We start from the raw sequence: 23,739 nt of genomic DNA on the forward strand, positions 1-23,739 counted from the left end.
TGCTGGCCTGTCCGGGAATTTTTTTATAATAGGATTTAGGTACCTAAGGCGTTCAGCATTATAGTAGGAACAAAGAAAGAAAACGTGGGACAGTGATTCGACATCTACATTCCTACAAGGGCATAGACGTGATTCAAAAGGTATACCCTGGAAATGGCCTTCTAAGAGTGAGGAAAAGAGACAATTAAGGTGGCCTTGGTGGCACGGAATGCGTTTTACCATCTTCGTCTAGTAGCCCAACTATGCCCCTATCTGGACAGTGACGATCTCGCCTCAGTTGTTCACGCTCTGGTAACTTCTAGATTGGACTACTGTAATGCGCTCTACGTAGGGCTGCCCTTGAAGACTGTTCGGAAACTCCAGCTAGTGCAAAATGTGGCAGGCAGGCTGTTGACGAGGACCCATCGGTCTGCGCATATAACACCTGTCCTGGCCTGCCTGCACTGGCTACCCATCTGTTTCCAAGCTAGATTCAAGGTGCTGGTTTTGACCTATAAAGCCTTATACAATGTGGGACCGCAATACCTTGTGGAACGCCTCTCCCGCTATGAACCTACCCGTCCACTTTGTTCAGTATCTAAGGCCCTCCTCCGGGTACCAACTCATCAGGAAGCCCGGAGGATTGTTGTTAGATCTAGGGCCTTTTCTGTGGTGGCCCCCGAACTCTGGAACAGCTTACCTGAGGAGATACGCCTGGCGCCTACGGTACTTTCTTTTAGGCGCCAGTTTAAGACCTGGCTATACTCCCAGGCATTTTAATGTTTAATGTTTAATGTTTTCATGTTTAACGTTGTTAGTTAACTTGCTGTTATGTGTTATTGATTTTATTATACTATTGTATTTTAATCCTGTTTGTACACCGCCCAGAGAGCTATTAGCTATGGGCGGTCTAAAAATGAAACGAAATAAATAAATAAATAAAATATGTGGGAGGACAAACCAACTTTTTTGTTCTTGTTTTTGACCAGCAATATAAAATCTGAGTCCATTTCACAACACCATCCATATACCAGTTTTGAGTGTGAAGATAGGCATTCTTGGTGGCTGCTCCTCCCCTTCAGGATTCCCTTCACCAAGAGACTTAGGCCACATCTGAACATATTTTATTTATTTATATTTTGATGCCTGTTGTTGACTATTTGTGTGTAAGTTGCCTAGAGAAACTTTTATATTAGGCAAGCAACAACTTAATTAATTAACAGATGTTGAAGGGGGTGAAATGCAACAACCTACCACCTTCACTTGAATAGTGTAGCCTGATATTGAGCTTTGATAATTCCACACCCTTGGAGCTTGCCCTGATGTGGACTAGAGCTCTCATTAGCCTCAGCCAGCATGACCAATTATCAGAGATTATGGGAGTTATACATCTGGAGGGAACCATGTTGGCTGTCCCTGTCCTGACTCATAATGTGGTTCATGTCCCATCACTCCCCCCACCTCCCTCAAAGTGTGTTCCCTCAAGAGGGAAGGTATCAAGCATAGGAGGCAAGACAGTAAATCCTATCTTTAGTGGCATATTGTATCTGAAAACATTATTTCCTGCTGAGGATCATGGAGATTGTAGCATTATTCTCATGATCATGAGCACAAATGATTATCTGTGCATCATTTGCAGAAAAGGAGAGGGTCAAAAAGTCTTACATTGGGGAAGGGATAGCTGTTACTCCACCACTTCTCTATAACAAGGATTTGGTTTTTCACGGGAGTGGGGAAGGTGAGGAATTGGCAGGGAAGGGGAAAATATGAGGTTGAATTTACTTGGCATTCAAAGTAATCCCATCAAATTCTTGAAAAACATCAATGTGTTTTTTTTGGGGGGTAGACAGTTGATTGGAATGCCTGAAAAGTCTGGTTGATTTTCCAGCAAGTTGCTGAAAAGGTCACACATCACTAGGAAAAGCCAGGCCTATTGATTTCTGAATGGAACTTAATCAAGGGTAACTTTAGTTGGATTATAGCCATAGATGTTGAGATTCTCTAATTCTTCCTTTTTCCTAACAGCCTCTGGTTGTTCAGTTCAGGCTTCAGCAAAATGATGTAACATTTGGGGAAAAATATGAAGCCCAATAACCCAGCACTGGAGGCCAAGATAGAGAAGACCTCCACAGCCACCATATATTTCCCTTTTGTGCTCAAGTAGGTTGGAACAAAGGACAACCAAACACTGCAGAATACTAACATGCTGAAGGTGATAAACTTGGCCTCATTAAAACTGTCAGGCAGATTCCTGGCTAGGAAAGCCACAGTGAAGCTAACAATGGCCAGGAAGCCCATAAAGCCCAAGACACAATAAAACATGAGAGTTGAACCTTCATTACATTCCAGAACAATTTCTTCATCTATCGAGTACATGTCAAAATCTGGGAATGGGGGAGATGTTGCCAGCCATATGGTACAAATAATGACTTGAATAAAGGAGCTTGAAAGAATAATGGAGTAAGACAGTTGATTCCCAACACATCTTCTCATTACTGACCCTGGATTGGTAGCAGTGAATGCTAGAACAACAACTATGGTCTTGGCCAACACACAAGAAACTGCCACCGAGAAGATGATGCCAAAAGCAGTTTGTCGAAGAAGACATGTCAATTTCCCAGGCTGGCCAATAAATAGCAAAGTGCAAAGGAAGGAGAAAAGCAGGGAGATGAGGAGAGTGTAAGTGAGGTTCCGGTTGCTGGCTTTGACTATGGGAACGTCCCGATGCTTAATGAAGATCCAAAACACCAAAGCTGTGAGGAAAGAGAAGGAAAGAGCAGAACTGGCCATGCTCATCCCCAAAGGCTCTTTATAAGACAAGAAGCTTATGTTCTTAGGGATGCATACATCCTGGTAATTGTTTGGGTACTGTTCTTCAGGGCATTGAAAACAGACATCCGTATCTGAAAAAGAAAATGTAGTTTCTATCCATGTGTACCCTGTATTCGGTACCTAGAAGTATTCTAACCTTAATATTACAAGGCCATGGATGATGGCTGCTAGATCAAAATCTGAAAGACCATTTGTCCCCTTCTCATGCAATTATGTTTGCAAGAAGCCATATTAACAGATGGTTCAATAGTAACAAAAAGGTATCTCAGTCCCCTCACTGTAATTAAACTATGAAGTCCTGACTGTCATAACTACTCACACTTGATCTCCCTCATGTGTTTCAAGAAGACTAACAGGCCAACCATAGAACCTTTTCCATAGCCAATCCAGAGAGGAAACGGAAAATCCAATTTAGCCATGTAAATAGTTATTAGCTAGTTCAAGATTGCCAGCAGCCCGATGGGTGGGCGGGTTATTGTTCTGGCTCTCATTAGGTCTAAGTGAAGGTGTGAGTGAACCCCATAGATTGGCTAACTAAACTCCATTAATCTCTGAGCCAAGTGAGATCCATTGTTCCTGAAATGGCTGGACTACAACTCTCATCATCATTCAACTTTGGCTATTATGGCTAATGGGATTTCCCATACTGATGGGATTTTGAATCCAACAATATCTGGAGGACTCCACCTTTTTATTTTATTACTTAAAAGCATTTATAAACCAATGAATATTTTTAAAAATCTCTAAGTAGTGTAAATAGCAAAACAAAATGAACAATTAAAAAGATACAACTTAAAACCAACAAAATAGTCATATAAAAGCACAAAAAACAGAACTCAAACACATAAAGCAGGTTCTGAAGTTATGAGTCAGGAAAAGCCTGCACAAAAAGATATGTCTTTACAAGATATCTGAAGCAACTGATAGCTTCACATGTCGGAAGGGAGGACATTCCATAATAAGGGGCTGTAGCAGAAAGTGCCCATTTCGGTTCACTGCCCTATGATATTTTGTAAGGTGTGGTGCCATGGGTAGAATTTACCCAGATGATCTAGATCTCTCCTCTCCCAGGGCCAGCCCTGCCATTAGGCAGAACAGGTGTGGGGAGCCTTTGGCCCTCCTTATTTTGCTGAACTCACATCAGCTCCAGCAAGCATGGTGAGGGATGATGGGAGTTGTAGGTCAGCAACATCTGGAGGGCAAAGTTTTCCCACACTAGATCTAAATGATATTTTAGGTCTATAAAGGGGCAGGCAGTCTTTGGCTATCCCTGGCCTGGAGGATATGAGCAAGGTGTCCTCCCTCACTGGAGAAGGGGCAATGAATGGGAAATATTACAAACTGCATCTTGCCTGGTTTTGTTGTTGCTATTACTGATTGTTGATCCAGGTTGTTGAGGTAGTATGTATGTGAGTGTATATAAACAAATGGCTGTATCTGTCTGTTTCCTCAGCAGCTGACATCACCACTAAACTGATTTTTTTAAAAACAATTAGGAAAATGAGTATCTATGGGAATGAAACAGGCATCCCAATTCACCATGCCATTCTTAGACTGTGAATTTGGATGACCATTTGTTTCTGGTTGGGGCTCAAAATGTTGCAGGCTTCCCATAGGTATCTGATTGGCCACTGAGAGAAACAGGATGCTAGCCTAGATAGGCCTTTAGTTTGATCCAGCAGAGCCCTCATCTTTATGTGGGGTCTCTTACCTGTTTTGTTTGAGATCATCCCTTCTGGACATGGAAGACAATCATAGCAGCAAAATGACTGCCCTTCCTTCTTTGTCTTGCTATAACCTGGATGACAAACATCATTACACAGTGAAAGAGGTTGTGTCTATCCACCAAGGAAAGAAGAGACTGTATTAACATCCAGGAAATATATATTTGGCAATCTGAATCTCACGGACCAATAATTTCTTAAGAAGTGGTTGATAAATGGCTAACATGGCATGATGGCATCACTGCAGGGGTGAATTAGGTATGCAATGGGTTCTTGCGATTGAATTGCCTCAACACTTGGAAAAAGATACTGGGCACATTGTCTTTATTCCAAGTGTCTTTATTCTAATGTATGGATTGAAATCAGTGTTGCAATGGTATGTTCTGCACAGGATATAGTGCCACACTTTTCCTCAGTGTGGTGCTTATTTTTAAATTGAGAGTCATGAAGAACAGCTTTTGCTCTCTGCCTTCTTTGGGTGACTCCTCCCTAGCTAAAATTGTGAAACAGGCCTAAGGGTTGAGCTCATTTATAGCCACTATAAGGACGCTTCTGACAGCATACTCCAGCCCACAGTAATGCAACTTTTGGAATTAATGAAATCACTAATGTCCAAGGGTGGCATCTTACCCCAGTTCTCTTTGAGCTGGTAAGCTGTGAGGACTCAATTTGTGTGAGTGTCCCTTTACCACTGTGGTGCCTCACATAGCATATTAATAGTAGTACAGCTGCGGATGGTTATGACCTCTGGGGTGGAGAATTGTGAAAGGGCCTTCTCAGTGGTGGCTCCCCATCTCAGGAAGCCCATCCTCATCTCCGATTTTGTATAAACATATTAGAACATTGATTGGAATTTCAGCAGGTAATTATTATTTTTGTATATTTTGGGGAGGTTAGACTTGTATTTTCAGAGGTTCATGTTATTGCATAGGTTGTATTTTCCATGTTGTCTACTGCCCCTGAGCTCCTACAGGAAGAAGGGCAATGTAGAAATAAAATCATCATCATCTTTTTACTTCACATGCCTTCCTTTACTACATTGTATCTGCTCATTGCCACCAAACTATGGTATGCAAAGTCCTCCCAAATTTCTAACAAGCACACAACAGTGTAGAATAGGTTTTCTCCCGGGCAGGGAGAAACGTAGAGATCAACCTCAAAGCCTGTTTTTGTTGGGAGGACTGGATTTCATTAATTTATGAGATAAGGTCCAGCCAACAATGCCGGACGGACTTTCTAACAAGCTCTATCTGCTTAAGCGATACGTTTATCTTTTCTTCAAAGAGAGAACGGACTAACAGGCAAGCACCCTTCTTTCTATTATTTTTTTTACTTGGTTTAAATTGTTGCAGCAAAAGGAGATTTGTCAGATTGATTGGCTTTGGACAACTTCTGGGTGAGATATAGCTCTTCTCTGTTATTCACAAAATTAACAGCTTATCTCTGTTTCTGTCGCAAAAAGCTGTCCTGGAAGTGCATTCTAAAGATAATAAACAGAAGAGGGATTTCTATTCCTGATTTCTATTCCGAGGAATATTATATTGTCTGGGACTATTCTCCTTTTGGTCTATTTTATTTTGACGAATCTGCTTCTTCACGACGCCACTAACTGTTTTGATGCTGGGAACTAAATTTGTTTTGCATTCTTGCACAAGAGAGATAAGGCAGGTTGCTCTGTTTATACTGTGATGTCATCAAGCCTGGAATATTAACCCAATAGTTGCTGAAATAAGAAGTGGTTCTTCTTTATTTTTGTTTTGCTTTGTTTTCGTGGTTTTAAAAATGGCAATCAAGAAAGTGGCTGAGAATCTGGAAGTAATTATGTTTCAGAAAATAATGGATGAGATTGAGATAACGAAACAAACCCTGCGACAGGGTAGTAAGGAGCTGAAAATTGAACTGAGCAAAATGACGCAGGAGCTTAAAGAAATAGGGGACCCTGTGAGAGAGGAGAATGAGATCAGAGATGAGAAAAGAAAAAATAAAGGGAAGATACAAGCCCTGGAGATTGGAACAAATGTGGAATTGGAAAAAGATCTGGAGTTTATGGATTTTAGAAATAAAATCTACTGTTTGGAATTTAACGTTATCTCTGAAGAAATTAATGAAGATATTAGAGATAAAGTTATCAATGGCTTGGATAATCTTCTGGACTGGAATGATGTGATGGAGCTTGATATAGAGAAAATCTATGGAATTAACTGCAGCGATGTGACAATGGAAAAACTCTTAAGAGATGAGCCAGTGTATTTTGTAAAAAAGAAGAACACAGATATGACTTTACAACAGTATTTCAGCAACTTATTCAGAATGGATGGCAAGAAAATATTTGGGATAGAGGAAATTCCCATCAGACTCTTATTATATGACTATGGCTACAACAGCAAGATTATTATGGAATACTGATAATGGAAGATTGGACACTGAAATTACTGGACTTAACAGGACTATTGAAGATGGAAGATGGAACTAATAGGGATAATGGAATAATGGCTATTGAAATTATTGGACCTAACAGATTCTGATGAGATGGATTAATCGAAATGTTTATTTGGACTATGGTTATGACAATAAGATTATTATAATTATTAATGAGATGGATTAATTGACATGTTTATTAGGAGAAAAATTGATAGATATATTTCTTAAAGAATTGAAACCTCTCTTTGACTTTTTGTGGAAAGAATAAAGTAATGTTTATGAGATTTGATGATTAATTAAGATAACTACTGGAGGAAAGTGATTTTATAATATGATTTAAGAGACAGGATTGTTATATATTGTAGACCTATAACTGATTTGATATGTGACAAATGGGAAGTCAACATTTTATTTTATTTTATTTTATTGTTTAATCATTTTTGTTTTGTTTTGTTTTTTGTCTTTGAATGTTTTATGATTTTGTTTTCTATGTTTTATGAAAATTTGAATAAAAATTATTGTAAAAAAAAAAAACAGTGTAGAATAGGTGTAGAAAAATACCCCTTCCTACAATCTGGGTAAGAAGAAAAAATAACAATAGTTGGCTTACAGATAGCATAGGTCAATTCAACAAACAGGTAACGTGCCCCTTCACCTGTCACTGAGACTATGAACTTAAAGGGGTGCCTGTGATGTTCCTGTATTAATGTAAATATGGTAAGTGCTGTTTGTATAGAAGATATGTGGTAAGTAGAGTGAAAGAGGAGGGGGGAGTAAATGAGCAAGAGAATGCTGGATGATTGGCTGAGTGTTTGAATGGCTGAAAGTGTAAAAGGAAGAATGACAGTTGAATGTGGGTGGACGTTGGTGGACGTTAGTGGGTTGTTTGAGAGGTGTTTGGTGGGGTTTTTGAGAGGAGATTGTGTGGAGAGTTGGTGGATGTGGGGACAGTGTGGAGTTCGGATTAATACTAAGACAAGTATCACAGGAATAGATGAAACCATATGCTTATGTGCCTTTATAAAGTAATCTTGTTATTTCTAATATTTAATAAACACTATTTTGGTTTACCGGAGGCCTGATCCTTGGCTGGGGAATATACAGACCAGAGGGGAGGGCAAGGTACTTACCAAGGCTGAAGGGAAACTGTAACAATTGGTGGCAGCGGTGAAGGAAAGAATATAACACCACAAGTATCCAGAGCAAACCAGAATTATATGCATTCTATATAGATCAAAGGGATTGGGACAGCTTAAGCACGCAGTCACAGAGGTAACCTGATTGAGAGAGACTCAGGCAGAGTCTCTGGGAATACTGGTTATAGGACGTGACTGGTGGTGCTGCCTAGCAGGGGGATCTGGTGAGGTCTGTGCTAGAGCGGAGAGAGAAACCATAAAAAAGGACAGTCCGGACTGGTGGAGTCCCTGGTGGTGCCTAGTAACAGGCAGTAGCCCCGAGCAGGTAGGAACCTGACAGGGAGAGCCAGGGAAGGGCGTCACACGTGGTGGCAGTAGCGGTGGGATACGAACAACAGAGAATATGAACACAGGTGTTGGCAAGAGAGTCCAGATACAAAATAGAGAGTCCCTAAACAGTGGTGTGGCAAACAGAAATAACAAATAAAGATTACTTGTGAGAGTGACTGGCAAAGAGTGTGTGGCAAAGAGTGAGTGAACTCAAACACCATGGCTGAATATATAAAGATGAAAAGAGAGGAGCTGGTGGAGAAGTGCATAACATTCAATTTACCTCACGAGGGTAAAGGGGTAGATGAATTGAGGGTAGCACTAATAGGATTTGCAACTGCCCAGCAAAAACAACCTGTCAGAGAAGAGACCCCAGAAGGATACTCAAGCAATCCCGCTTATATAGAGTATTTGAGAGAGAAGTTAAGATGGGAGCATGAGTTGGAAACTAAGAGATTGAGGATGGAAGCTGATGGGAAAGATAAACAGTGAGAATTAGAAACTGAGAAGATGAGGATGGAAACTGAGAGATTGAGGATGGAAGCTGATGGGAAAGATAAACTGCGAGAATTAGAAACTGAGAAGTTGAGGATGGAAACTGAGAGATTGAGGAGCGAGGCTGAGGAAAAAGATAAGCAGAGGGAGTTGGGATTTGAGAGAATGAGAGTGGATGCTGAATTACAGGTGGAAAAGTTAAAATTTGAACGAGAGAAGTTTCGTTCTGATGAAACAAGAAAGGACAGAAATGAAACAAAGATAAAGGTTACACCAAAAGACTTTGCAGTGTTTGAGCCTGGACAAGATCCACAAATTTACCTCAGCACTTTTGAAAAAGCAGCTCAATTGTGGGGGCTACCAGAGGATAAATATATGCAATGTTTATCAAACCTGATCAAAGGGGAATTGGCAGAGGTATACCAATATTTCCCCTCAGACAGGCCCGTCACCTATGCTGAGTTTAAAGAGGCAGTATACAAGAGATTCAGACTGGGACCTGACTATTTTAGAAGGTTATTCCAAAACTGTCAGATCCCAGCAGGGAGGTCTTTTGTTGAACTGGGAGCAAAGTTGATGGATATATTTGGAAAGTGGATGAGTAGTGCCAAAGCTCAGTCAGTGGAAGAGGTGAAAAGCCTCATGATACTGGATCAATTATTTCATCAGTTACCACCAGAAATAAGGCTCCTGGTCAAAGACCGTTCCCCTACATTGGTGCTGGAGGCTGCAGAGATGGCGGATCACTTTGCCTCCAATAGAACTGGGTGGGTGGGGAAAACATCAAGAGAGTTTAAACCCAGACCATATAATGCTGGCAGAAAGGATGTAGTACCACAGTGAGTGAGTCCTCCAGTAAAATCTGAAGGGCACAGGACACCCCAGAGTGGATCTGTGTACCCTAAAATGGAGGAGAAATTATGCTATAAATGTGGTAGACTGGGGCACCTACGTTTTCAATGTGAGGTTGCCAACCCCATTAGTAATCCTGCTCAGGCAAGGGCAGTAAAAACAGAACCCAAAGATCTAACAACGAAAAAGGTTTAGTTCTGCCAGATAAACTGGACAGAAGTAAAAGACTTGGATTCAAGTCTGAGAGAGGAAGTGAGTGTACAAGGGGCAAATTATTGGGCATTGCTTGATACTGGTGCAGCCCAGACATTACTGAGGCCAGATTTAATAAAATCTGAGGAAATATTACCTCAGGAAACAGTGACTATCCAAGGAGTGAGGGGAGAACCAGAAAGCTTACCCATAGCCCTAGTGAAAATGAAATGGAGAAATAAAGAGGGAAAATATAAAGTCGGTATTAATGCCCAGCAACAAGAACCAGTGATACTGGGAAGAGATGTTATGGGGGCACAAGGGAAAATATATGTGGTGACCAGACAGCAACTTGGCAGAGAAACAGAAGCCATGTTAAGACAGGCTGACGAAAACAGGGTGGAGCCTGTTTTCGAGCCTCAGGTCACCATAGCAACCACTAGCAGGAGACAAACTGTATCAAGTGGTCTCTGATAATAAAGAGACAGAGCAGTTCAGGGAAGAGCTGCATAAAGATATAAGTTTGAACCAAATAAAGGAACAAGCCCTGACCCAACAGATTCCTTTCACTGACAAACTGAGGAATCAAATTGTGTGTGAGAATGGGATTTTATATAGACTGTGGATGCCTGCTGAGAGAAAGGATGAATGTGAACCAGTGAAGCAATTAATAGTACCTAGCAAATACAGAACCAGATTGCTAGAGGTAGCCCACGATGTCCCATGTGCAGGACATCTGGGAATAAAAAAGACCAAGAGGAGATTGGCTGCACACTATTACTGGCCAAATATCTCCAAAGATGTAAAACAACATTGTCTATCTTGTGGTATATGCCAAAAGGTGGGAAAAAGTGGAGTAAAGACTAAGGCACCCTTAAAGCCCCTTCCTATAATAGGACAACCCTTTTATAGAGTGGGAATAGATTTGGTGGGCCCTTTTTCCAAACCCACAAGGCATGGCAAGAAATATCTATTGGAGGTGGTGGATTTTGCCACCAGGTACCCAGACGCAGAAGCACTAAGATCTGTAGAAGCCCCTGTAGTGGCAGAGGCTTTGTTAAAAATCTTTATGAGGCTGGATTTCCCTCATGAAGTGCTGACAGATCAAGGCAGTGTATTCATGGGAGACGTGATGCAATGTATGTGGAAGTGTTGTGGTCTAAAACATCTAAAGACCACCACTTACCATCCAGCCACTAACGGATTGACTGAGAGATTTAATGGAGTTCTGAAGGGCATGATAAGAAGCTACGTTCAAGATCACCCACAAGAATGGGATGAACGTTTGGGGTGCTTCTTATTCGCGTACAGAGAAGTCCCTCAAGAGTCAACAGGCTTCTCACCCTTTGAACTAATGTTTAATAGAAAAGTGAGGGGACCTTTGGAACTGTTAAAAAATTCATGGGAAGGAACCCTGGGAGAGTACAAAACATCTGTAGTAGATTTTGTATTGGAATTCCGCAATAAATTAACATCAATGATGGAAGTTGTGAAAGAGAATCTCAGTCAAGCTCAGCAGAAGCAAAGTTACTGGTATGACAGAACAGCCAGGGTACGTGTGTATGATGTGGGAGATATGGTTATGACATTCATACCCAGGAAACATGACAAATTACAGGCTAACTGGGAAGGACCATATACCATAAGAGAAAAGCTTGACACAGTGAGGTATATAATTACCACAGACCATTTAAACAAAAACAAAGTGGTTCATGTAAATATGTTAAAGCCTTACCATACCAGGGATGCAAAGGTGTTGCAAGTTACCTCATTCCCTGAGGGAAGTGGGCCTGAACTTCCGGATTTGGTACAGGAAAGCAAAGACAAAGGAGGGGTAGATCAAGTGGAATGGTCAGAGGAGGTGGAGGAGGAAGTAAAGGAAGAGATTCTGAGAGTTTTGAAAAACTATGGGAATCTCTTCAGCAATAGACCTGGCCGAACCAGTATAGCCAAACATTCCACTGATACTGGAAATCATGCCCCAATCAGATCTGTTCCGTACCGTGTGAATGGGAAAGTTTTGAGTGAGATCAAAAAGGAGGTCGAAGATATGCTGGAACTAGGAGTAATCAGGGAATCCATCAGTCCCTGGGCCTCAAGTATAGTCCTGGTTCCGAAAAAAGATGGAACAACAAGGTTTTGCATTGATTATCAGCTAATCAATAAAATTACTGTCCCAGATGCGTATCCTATGCCTAGGGTGGACGCAATGTTAGAGTTGTTGGGGGCAGCAACCATTATATCTACGTTAGACCTCTGTAAAGGATTTTGGCAAATGGAACTAGACGAGGAATCCAGAGCCAAAACTGCCTTCAGTACACCAGATGGGTTATATGAGTTTGTGACCTTACCCATGGGACTAAGGAACTCACCAAGTTCATTTCAGAGGCTAATCAATACTGTGTTGCGAGGCATGTCAGATTTTACAGTGGCCTATATAGATGACGTGGCCATTTTTAGCAAGTCGGTGCCTGAGCATGTGCAACACCTGACAACAGTATTGGAGGCCTTAAGAAAAGCAGGCCTCACAATAAAAACTAAGAAATGCCAGTTTGGACTAAAGGAAGTAATCTATTTAGGACATAAGGTGGGGAGTGGGAAAATCACCCCCTTATGGAGCAAGGTGGAGGCAATAGAATCGTGGCCTATCCCCTTAACCAAAAAACAAGTGAGGGCATTTCTAGGTGTGGCTGGTTTTTATAGAAAGTTTGTGAAAGATTTTTGGGAAATCGCAACCCCCTTGCATGAGTTGACAAAGAAAAAGTGTTCTGAGCGTGTGGTATGGACGGATGAATGTCAGAAGGCTTTTGATCTGCTGAAGCAAGCCTTGTGCCAAGGACCTATTTTAATAGCACCGGACTATGAGCAACCATTCATCGTGGCTACGGATGCGTCAGACCTCACGCTGGGACTCGTCTTGCTGCAGGAGAGAGAAGGCACCAGACATCCAGTGGCGTATCTGAGTCGCAAGCTGACGCCGAGGGAGAAAAACTATTCGTCGGTCCAAAAGGAGTGCCTAGCGGTCGTGTGGGGACTGAACAAGTTGCGCCCGTACGTGTGGGGATGAAGATTTATGGTAACAACGGATCATCGGGCCTTGTTATGGGTACAGACTATGAAAAACCATAATAATATGCTGCAGAGGTGGTCATGGGCCCTACAAGACTATCAAGTGGACTTCCAGTTCATCAAAGGCAAGGACAATGTATTGGCCGATGGACTGTCAAGGCAGGTGGCTGAGACTGCAGTGACGTGACCAGACGGAGGAACAAAGAAAGACATTTTCCCCATAGAGACTTGTTATATACTGGTAACGCGACGTATAAATCCTAGAGCAGGAATAATACTCTGCCGTTATTTTTAAGGGTGGGGAAATGTGATGTTCCTGTATTAATGTAAATATGGTAAGTGCTGTTTGTATAGAAGATATGTGGTAAGTAGAGTGAAAGAGGAGGGGGGAGTAAATGAGCAGGAGAATGCTGGATGATTGGCTGAGTGTTTGAATGGCTGAAAGTATAAAAGGAAGAATGACAGTTGAATCTGGGTGGACGTTGGTGGACGTTGGTGGACGTTAGTGGGTTGTTTGAGAGGTGTTTGGTGGGGTTTTTGAGAGGAGATTGTGTGGAGAGTTGGTGGATGTGGGGACAGTGTGGAGTTCGGATTAATACTAAAACAAGTATCACAGGAATAGATGAAACCATATGCTTATGTGCCTTTATAAAGTAATCTTGTTATTTCTAATATTTAATAAACACTATTTTGGTTTACCGGAGGCCTGATTCTTGGCTGGGGAATATACAGACCAGAGGGGAGGGCAAGATACTTACCAAGGCTGAAGGGAAACTGTAACAATTGGTGGCAGCGGTGAAGGAAAGAATATAACACCACAAGTATCCAGAGCAAACCAGAATTATATGCATTCTATATAGATCAAAGGGATTGGGACAGCTTAAGCACGCAGTCACAGAGGTAACCTGATTGAGAGAGACTCAGGCAGAGTCTCTGGGAATACTGGTTATAGGACGTGACTGGTGGTGCTGCCTAGCAGGGGGATCTGGTGAGGTCTGTGCTAGAGCGGAGAGAGAAACCATAAAAAAGGACAGTCCGGACTGGTGGAGTCCCTGGTGGTGCCTAGTGACAGGCAGTAGCCACGAGCAGGTAGGAACCTGACAGGGAGAGCCAGGGAAGGGCTTCACAGTGCCCCTTAAGTATTCATTTTTATATGATGAAATATGAAAGGCCTCATCAGTAGTAGCATTCCAATGCCTCTTGCAAACACATATATTTAGAGAAACACTTCCATGATCTCCTGACTTGAATCTTCCGCTTTAACTGTTTTAATTGCTGTTTTAACTCTTCTAATTGTGCTATTTTAATGGGCTTGTTTTGTCATACTTTTTAATTGTGGATGTTTACATAATTTTAGTTTTGATGAAATTATTTTAATGTATATTTTAATTTCATGAGTTTATATTTTTTTGTTATTAGAAGCCACCTTGGCAATTAAGCACTATATAATTAATAATTAATAATTAATAATAATGATTCTACCTTTCCTCTCAAAAAATGAAAGCAGTATATGGTCAGTAGCACAATCCTAACCATATCTACTCAGAAGTAAGTAAGAAGTTGAATTCAGTGGGGCTTACTAATTATTACTAGTAATTATTAGTAAGAACTAATTATTGAACATAACATAATACTGAAATGTGCATGGACCTTACCTGGTTAAATCTGTGGGGCCACACAATAGCATCTTCATGAATGGTGAACACTTTTTCTGTGACAGCCTGTGGGTCAATTATTCCTACTTTGATCTTAAGAAAGGACTGGTTTGGGAATGTGACCCAATTCAAAATATCAAATCCAGCTATGATTTCCCCATTTTGGTCAAAGGAAATTTCCTCCCCAGCAGTGTTGTTAAATGAGATCCTTTGTAGAAAGTGGTGGAGCTGTTTTTTTTTTTAATTTAAAATATATATATATAAAAAGAGAATATACTACTTGGTGCCCAATTTATTTCAGAAGAATACTTACCTCAGAGGGAACTGTAAATATCAATCAATGTATAATCAATGTTGTAATAATCCACATATTATATGAATGCATTATAAACCAATAAAAATGTTAATATTTATTGAAAAATGAATGTGAATAAAAGAAAGGATCAATGCTACAGAACAAATGTGGTTGCAGAAAATAACAATGAAACATGTAAACACCTTTTAAAAATATTTAAATATTATATTTATTTTTATTGATTTATATCACACCCTTCCTCCCAGCAGGAGGCCTATAATTTCATATTATATATATTGAAAGGAAAAAAAGATTGCATAAAGTAGGGCAATCCAAAATGTATAGCTTTCATTTCATTTCATATATAGCTATATCCTTCTTTTTCTTCTAGAAGAAAAAATATATGTGAATATGAAAGTCTGCTCCAAATAGGAATGGCCAAATCCATCAATTTCAGTTTCGCTTAGTTTCCCATTTTTCCAGACTTAAAATTGGTTCCCTTCATTTCCACAATTTTGGTCAGCATTTTAGTATTCATTTTTCCTAATATATACATTTTTACACACATTATCTATCTATCTATCTATCTATCTATCTATCTATCTATCTATCTATCTATCTATCTATCTATCTATCTATCTATCTATCTATCTATCTAAATTTTTCATCCCTCCAAATGGCAACTTTGGGAGGAGAATGGCTGCAACTATCCTTGCAACCAATCCTGACAGAAAATTAAAAAGTTAGGAACTTTGGACACAATCCAACTCATATTTACACTGGGCTAAGGGGAATTGGATGTAGCGGACCCCTGGCTGAGATGGCAGGGCGGTAAAGCCCAGCTCAGTGGAAGGGGTGCTGGCAGAAGTCATTGTAAGGCCAAAAAAGGCGCATTCTGGGGTGTATGTCAGAGGAGGGGCCAAGCGGGGGACTTATACAACACCCAACTACCATTCAGAGAGCTCCTGCAGGTCCTGATCTCGGCCAAAGGTACCTCAAAAAAAAGTTGGTCTAAGAAAATAATTATAATGGAAGTCAATGGGGATCTCTTATCACTGGTAGAGGTATTTGTGAGAGCTGCCTTTTTCTTTTCCGTTCCTGCATGCAGCTCTCATCTGAGCCAACATTCCACCAGCCTGGCAGTTCCCAGATGGCAAATGAATGCCACAAAGCTTCCCACCAGCTCCTTTTCTGCCAGCACCCCTTCCATCAGCTTCCCCTGAGTTGGATTGCTCTGTCTTTTAAAAATAAATAAAAATAGATAATATTTAAAGGTTCCCTGTGGCAGACTTCACTCATTTTGGGGGGGGGATCATTTGCCTGCACATTTTATCCACTTGTATTAAAGGAAAAAGTTATAATCCATTTTTAGTTTCTCCATTACAGTCAAGAAGAGCAAAATGGAGCTTTGTGTTTAACAGATGAGGTTCACACCCAAATAATGAATCAAATCAGAATGATACAGAGTGGATCCAAAACAAATCTGGCTGCTTCAAAATGTGACAGATATATAAGGTGAATATTATGGTGACTGTATATATCCCAAATTATACTGCTGTTATACTTCCCAAACTAATTGCAAGTTTTACTGCATTACCCTTCTCAGACATTTACCTGCCATTGTTGTAGATTCACAATCTTCCATCTCCATCCATCCTCCTTTCTGAATTTGGGTAAATGAATGTCATGCAAAGCATGTGCCACAGCGTACATAGCATTGTAGATGCTGTAGCTGTGGCCAGTCATGCTCATTTCAAAAACAGACCGAGGAAGATTCTCCAGTTTCTCCTCCCCAGTGCAGATTTCTCCACTATTTTCATCTACCACCAAACTTGGGAACACACAGTTAAATGCCTGTTCCCAAAATACCTTAATAAAACCATCTTCTCTTTCTGAGGAAGGGTTTCTCATCTGAAGAAATTCCTGGAATCCTAGTAGTGGCTTTGAGTAAACTGCAAAGGATATAGCACCATGGATGAAATTTACATCCCAGCATCTTTGAATAGCAATTGATATAAAATCCATCTGGGCTGCCATTATCCAGACTTTACTTTCTGTTTTCATTGGTATATCCTCAAAAGCTGAAATATGAAGCAACATTCTCAAAGTAACCACTGTCTGAATTTCACCATGTATAACGACCACATTGGCAGAGCTTGCCATGAGAATCTTTGCTGTTCCAAAGCCCTGTGCAATCATTCCAGTGAACTCGCTGGAAAAACTTATTGTGGGGAATCTTTCTATGAAGTCAAAGCAGATCCCTCTCTGAGAAAACTCAGGAAGAGCATATTGTACAAATCTCTTTGAACTGGCATCTCCCTCAGAAAGTACCCCAATCCATGTCCACCTGAAATGCAGCAGTAACTGGAGAATCCCCCTATACTGATGAGCCCCATTTGGGAACATCTGGTGGAAGGAAACACCTGGATTGTTGTTGTTCATCCTCAGAGTAGAACCATATATGAGCTAAAAGGGGAAAATGCAAAAGAGGAGGGGGGGAAGGGATTTCCAAAATAAGTCAAGTTTGTGTTTATTCCTGTAACAAAGTATAATCTTGAAGGTTTGGAAGACTGACATTAGGAGCTCTCTGTCAGGAAGGAGGTTGTCCTCATCAAGAATATCCCAGAGAGTGAGGGGAAGAGAACATTCCCCTCTCTGGCATTTAGCAAGTAGTAGAGAAACAGTAAGAGTGATATTAGTTCAGGGATAGCCAACATGGTGCCCTCCAGAGGTTGTGGGACTCCAACTCCCATCAAATTTTGGTTCTCTCAGTGTCTCCTTTTTCCAATCTTAAATTCAGTTCTCCACATTTCCACAGTAATTAGATTTTTTTAAAAAAAATCCTCATGACAGTTCTCTAGTATTTCAGTGCAAAATTCTCCTAATAAACACAGTATTATAGACAGTTTTGACTAATGTATGCATTCTTGCAAATGATTTTTAATCATATAATACATTGTTATGTTATTTTCACTATATTCCTTTTTTTGCACACTTTGCCCTAATATATGAATGTCTGTAAACATTATTTGGATGACAAACTATACTGAAAAATTAGAATAAGTCTGAATTTTGAAGGATGGTTGTGTTTCAGTTCTCATATTGTTTCTGAAAATGCAAATTGGATGGATTCCTCTTGAAATTTGAACTGAATTAAATTTCTTGCCCATCCCTAATGGTTAGGGATGATGGGAATTGGAGCCCAGCAAAATCTGGGCTTTGGCTACCCCTCAGCTAGCTGATCTGGCATGAGCCTGGACCCTGTAAGAAAACATTTTGGTCCTTTCGATGACATTAGTTATGGACAGAATTTTGTGTGTGTGCAGATTTCTCTTTTTTTAAACACACACATATTTGTATTTGAATTGTACAGGTTTCCCCCTAAGGTATGCAGTTTGTATTAATCTTTTATGAATTCTTCCCTTAGAATACATATTTTCCTCCTAAAACTAAAACTGCATCACAAAATTTGGAGAAGGGTACAATCTGAATGAAAGCTGTTTTCTGATCTGCATATAACTTCAGGATGAGAGAATTAGGTTGGTTTGCTTTAATATGCATTCTGAATAAAATTCTGCTTCATCTATAGTGACAGAAAAACATTGTATTTGTAATTTTAGTAACTATGTTCCTTTTTTGAGAGTCTGTTCTGGATGTGTTTATCCCTTGCTTTTCTTCCATAAACCTTGTCTTAAAGCTGTTTCTTCTTTGATGGTGGAATCTGCCTCTTTCCTTTCTAGAAGGACAGTTCCCATATCCAAATAAGGCTTTTGGGGTGGACTAGATTTCACCTTCATTGTTTTTAGATTTTTAATGTCTAGGTATTGTATGCCTATTTTGTACATCGCCCAGAGTGGCTGGACAGCCAGCCAGATGGGTGACTAATAAATTCAATAAATAATAAATAATAAATACTACTAATAATAATAAATAATGGAGCCTCATCTAGAATAATAAAGTAGCATGAGTTGTTTGTTAAATTTCCATACTCCATTCATATATAAATATATAAAAGAAGGATCCGTGTACTGAAAGGACAACTTCTGAAAGGATGTCCTCCACATGTAATTCATTGCAACATCCACCAAGTCTCCATTCTGTCAAAAGAAAACCTCCACTATTATAATGAAGTTTCAGAAGACATAGAACAACACATTCCATTTGTGATAGATTTCCATCCAGCATCTCATAACTATCACCTATCAGTCAGGGAGAGCTATCCATTGCTAGTGAACTCTGAACATCTTGCTGGAGCCATCAACAAGCCTCATGTTGTAGCATTTTGCCAGCCTCCTAATTTAAGCAAACTATTAGCGAGAGCTGTGCTTAAGACACCTATTAGTAACGCTGGATCTCATCCTTTTCACTCCAAATGCTCTATCACCTGTGTGTATCTCATGGAGACAACCATTTTCAAAATGTCCTGTAATATAATTTATGTCACTGAATGCAAAAAAAAAAGAAAAAAAACCAACAGGATGTTGTATCCAATACACAGGCAAAACTATTCACATACTTCAGAAACCACAAATTGGCAATATTAACTAAAAAAGTGGAGCAACCAGTTGCAAAACATTTTAACAGTGAGGGTCACAGCCTGTTGGACTTAGCTACTGTATAACAGCTATGGAGATGCCAACAGATCAAGCAGCATTAACTAAGAGGGAGAACTTTTGTATATACTCCCTGGACACATTGGCATCACATATATGTAACCTGGGGAATCTTGTAGATGCTCAGGAAGGTTGCCATGTTGAGACAGACATCAAAGTTAGGTCCCCCGATGACAGCTACTACATTGTTCTGGAAGTCACATTTATAGTTTGGGAAAAACATGTCCTGCGTGGAGAGAAGTTCCATTGAGGCAAGATAGGTCCAGCTTGCAGTGAAATAGCTGTTATAGATGTAGAAGCCCAGGGTAACATTTGGTAAAATCAGGGGGTTTTCATTTATTTCCTTTACTGCAAATACCAAGGCCAGGATGTGCTGGTAATTCTGAAGCAGTACCCTGAATAAGAGACATGTGAAAGCCCTATTCTTGAAATGAAATGTATATTGATCCAACAACCATTGCAAACAATCAAACATGCATTGAAAACCCAAATACTCCATGATTTCTTAATCTGTGGACATTTTAGCCCAAGTGTCATAAAAGTATTTAAAAATTTGGCAACATTTAGCATAATAGAAGGACAATTACCATTGAAACATATTTTCAAAAGAGCTGTATCAGATCAGTCAGGAAACTGTTCCAGAATGGGGTGCAACACTCTGGCCTCACATCCTTATAGAAATTTCAGTACAAAAGTATATGTGCTATAGTCTCAACAGCACCTGAGCCACACTGCCAAAATGTATGTTCAAAGGGTATGCCATGAGTGTGTCCTTCCATCATCATAGAGAGCATGGCATTGACTCTAGCCAGAAAAAATGATCTCCTATATTTTGGCACTGTTAGTTTACTTAAACTGCAACAGGTTCAGAGAAGGGCAACAAGGATGATCAGGGGACTGGGGGGGGGGAAAGCCCTATGAGGAGACTCTGAAATAACTGGGCATGTTTAGACTTGAGAAGAGAAAACTGAGGGGAGAGATGATAGTACCCTTCAAGTGCTTGAAAGGTTGTCACACAGAGGTGGGTCAGGATCTCTTCTCGATCATTCCAGAGTGCAGGACATAGAATAATAGGCTCAAGTTACAGGAAGCCAGATTTCAGCTGAACATCAGGAAAAACTTCCTAACTGTTAGAGCAGCACAACAATGGATCCAATTGCCTAGGGAAGTAGTGGGCTCTCCAACAATGGAGGCATTCAAGAGGCAGCTGGACAGCCTTCTGTCGGGTATGTTTTAAGTTGGATTCCTACATTGAGCTCCATGGCCTTATAGGCCCCTTCCAATTCTATGATTCTATGAAATAAAGGGTGTTTATTGTTTTATTATTGTAAACTAGAAATTCTCTCTCTCTCTCTCTCTCTCTCTGTGTGTGTGTGTGTGGGTGTGTGTGTGTGTGTGTGTGTGTGTGTGAATGTGTGTGCTAGCTCTGCACCCTGCCCATCCCCATCAGACTCCATGACTTTAAGGCAACTGTCTGACATGGGAAGCTTTTTCCATTCTAGTACATTCCCTGTATAATGGAGATTCCTAATTTTCCAGGATTCAGTATTGCATGGAAGTTTCCATGAGCACAGGACACTATATTAGCTCTATAGTCAGAGGCAGTATGCTCTGTATACCTGGGCAGGAAAGGGTTATTTCATCCATGTGGGCTTCCCATAGGCATTGGGTTTGCCAATGTGAGAACCAACATTTGGATTAGGTATGCCTTTGGTCTGGTCCTGCAGGGCTCTCTCCTTATATTCACATACATATTACACTGAAAGTTTAAAATGTTTAAGTACTTCTACATGATTTAAAAATCTGCAAAAATGGCAAAAATCGAAGCACAATATTTCCACCATTTTATCAGAAGTTTTATGCAGAACATGGGACATCGTAATTCTATCCTATCCTATTTTGTCTGGATGGATATACTGGATGAATCAGTCTTATCCAAATATGAGCCATGTTTCCAGTTCTGTCCTATTTCTTGAGAAGAATGATTATACCTTGTATTTAATGAGATTATTAAGAATTATTAAGAAAAAAATGGGTAATGATGATAATAAAATGTGAGAGAGGTAACAGTAGACTGCCTTTCTGAAAAGAAAGATAAAGTGCAATGTCAGATACAGATACTTCCCACTGAAATTAAACCCAGTCAACAAGACCATCCTGCATGAAAATACTCCGTGGGTACATTATGATGAAAATTGGAAATGGACTGCCTTCAAGTCGATCTCGATTTATGGTGACCCTATGAATAGGGTTTTCATGGTAAGTGGTATTCAGAGGGGGGTTACCATTGCCTCCCTCTGAGGCTAGTCCTCCCCAGCTGGCTTGGGACTGCTCAGCTTGCCACAGCTGCACAAGCCAGCCCCTTCCTTGTCCGCAACTGCCAGCTGGGGGGCAACTGGGCTCCTTGGGACCATGCAGCTTGCCCACGGCTGCACAGGTGGCAGGACATGTAACCCCTGAGCCACTCACTGTGGGGTGATCTTCAGTTGGCCCTTGACACCCAGGAGACACAAAGAGGGATTTGAACTCACAGACTTTGGACCCCAGCCAGGCTCTCCTCCCCACTGTGCTATACCAACTATCTACATTATGATATAGGTTTGTTTTTAAAAAGCAGATTCTTACACACGGTTATCAAAGAGTTCATGAGAGGGACGTTTTTGGAACGTTATTGGTCTGGAAAACATGAAGATCTGGGAAATGATGCCAGCAATAATGAAGTCTCCTGACTGATAATATTTGTGAAGAATAGGAAGACGGTCACTGCTGGTACATTTGGCAACTGGAACCCTGCATGTCACCTGAAGCAACAGCACTAATACCAATATGGCAAGTACTACCATCTTGCATAAACATCTTCCATGTAGATATAATTCATCCCATTTCAAATTGCCCCTTGAGAACTCCTGAGTACACACAGTCTTGCTTGGATGGCTTCTCATTCAGCTTTTTCAAAGCTTAGTGCAGCATAAATCATCATACTGACTTAGCCCTGTCTCTGAATATCATCAGATATCAATAATGCAGGGAAGATTTATAGCATCCTTCAGTCTGAGTCCATAGTTTTACTAGTGATCACTAGAACTCTCTTGGGATTTTGGAAAAGAAGTTGATGCAATCTTAGTTAATTTGATAATTACATGGTAAGTAATAATTTATTCAGAGTTTAAGCTGTCTGTGACATAGCTGAAAAACATGTTTATCAAATCTCAGCAGAAAGCTTCTCTGTTTCTGTCTGTGTTGCAGTGATCCCAGGCGAGAAAACATCATCAGGAAAATGAGGCATTGGTAAGAATGTCTAACAGAAGAGAACAACCACATTGCAATGTGTGTTCTGATTTGGCGTGCAAGTTTGCACAAGTTCCAAATGATTCCAAAACTGCACTGCAGTCTGAAGGTATAAGCATGAACATGTGAAAAAAAGGGGGGGATGGACTTTATACATATAGCAGTTATGGGTTAAATATTCCAGGTGACCTGGAACTTTTATCACAGTGTAACAGGTCACATTGAATCCTTCATGCATTCATGTTATTAAGTATATGAATACTTTGTAAGAATCCCTAAGAAAAAACACTTATCAATAATACATATCTGGCTCCTGCAAGGCAAAAAACCCCAAACACACAGACATTTTATGTCATCTGGCGAAACTTTATTGTATATGCATCCAATGACAATATACACGTAATGGGTTTTTTTAAAATACAAACAGTAAGCAACATATATTCTTTTAGAAAACTATAGGATTTATATTATATTATATTATATTATATTATATTATATTACATTATATTATATTATATTATATTATTATGTGGTCTGTGACTGTAATAAAATGATTCATTCATTCATATTATATTATTATATTATATTATATATTTTATAATATAAGGGTTAAAAATCCTCTTTTTGGTACTGGCTTCCTGTTTGTAACTGGTATGCATGGTATGTGGGATGGTAGGTACAGCCTGGCTCAAAAGATAAGATAAGGGGAACAGAGCAGTGGTACAGATTCCTCTGTGCCCTCCAAGGCCTGAGAGGAATTAGCTCTGGAATGTATTGGGTCGTAGTAGAAATGGGCTGGTGTAAGTTTTACTGAATAGTACCTGATCAGCTAGAAAATAATGTATACAGTGTAACCTC

The 23,739-nt window shown here is 40.2% G+C and overlaps 1 protein-coding gene across 1 annotated transcript; it reads right to left on the minus strand.

Moving 5' to 3' along the window:
* Positions 1 to 1,980: 1,980 nt before the first annotated feature.
* LOC133367316 (vomeronasal type-2 receptor 26-like) lies at positions 1,981 to 22,436 on the minus strand. The gene is made up of 6 exons (XM_061591416.1): positions 22,219 to 22,436; positions 19,697 to 19,988; positions 16,595 to 17,446; positions 14,686 to 14,913; positions 4,523 to 4,649; positions 1,981 to 2,882 (listed from the first exon to the last, which is right to left on the minus strand). The coding sequence occupies exons 1-6, from the start codon at positions 22,434 to 22,436 to the stop codon at positions 1,981 to 1,983; spliced, it is 2,619 nt and encodes an 872-aa protein (XP_061447400.1).
* Between the last annotated feature and the right edge of the window lie 1,303 nt (positions 22,437 to 23,739).

The sequence above is a fragment of the Rhineura floridana genome, chromosome 11, assembly GCF_030035675.1.
Source record: "Rhineura floridana isolate rRhiFlo1 chromosome 11, rRhiFlo1.hap2, whole genome shotgun sequence".
Taxonomy (NCBI): Eukaryota; Metazoa; Chordata; class Lepidosauria; order Squamata; family Rhineuridae; genus Rhineura; species Rhineura floridana.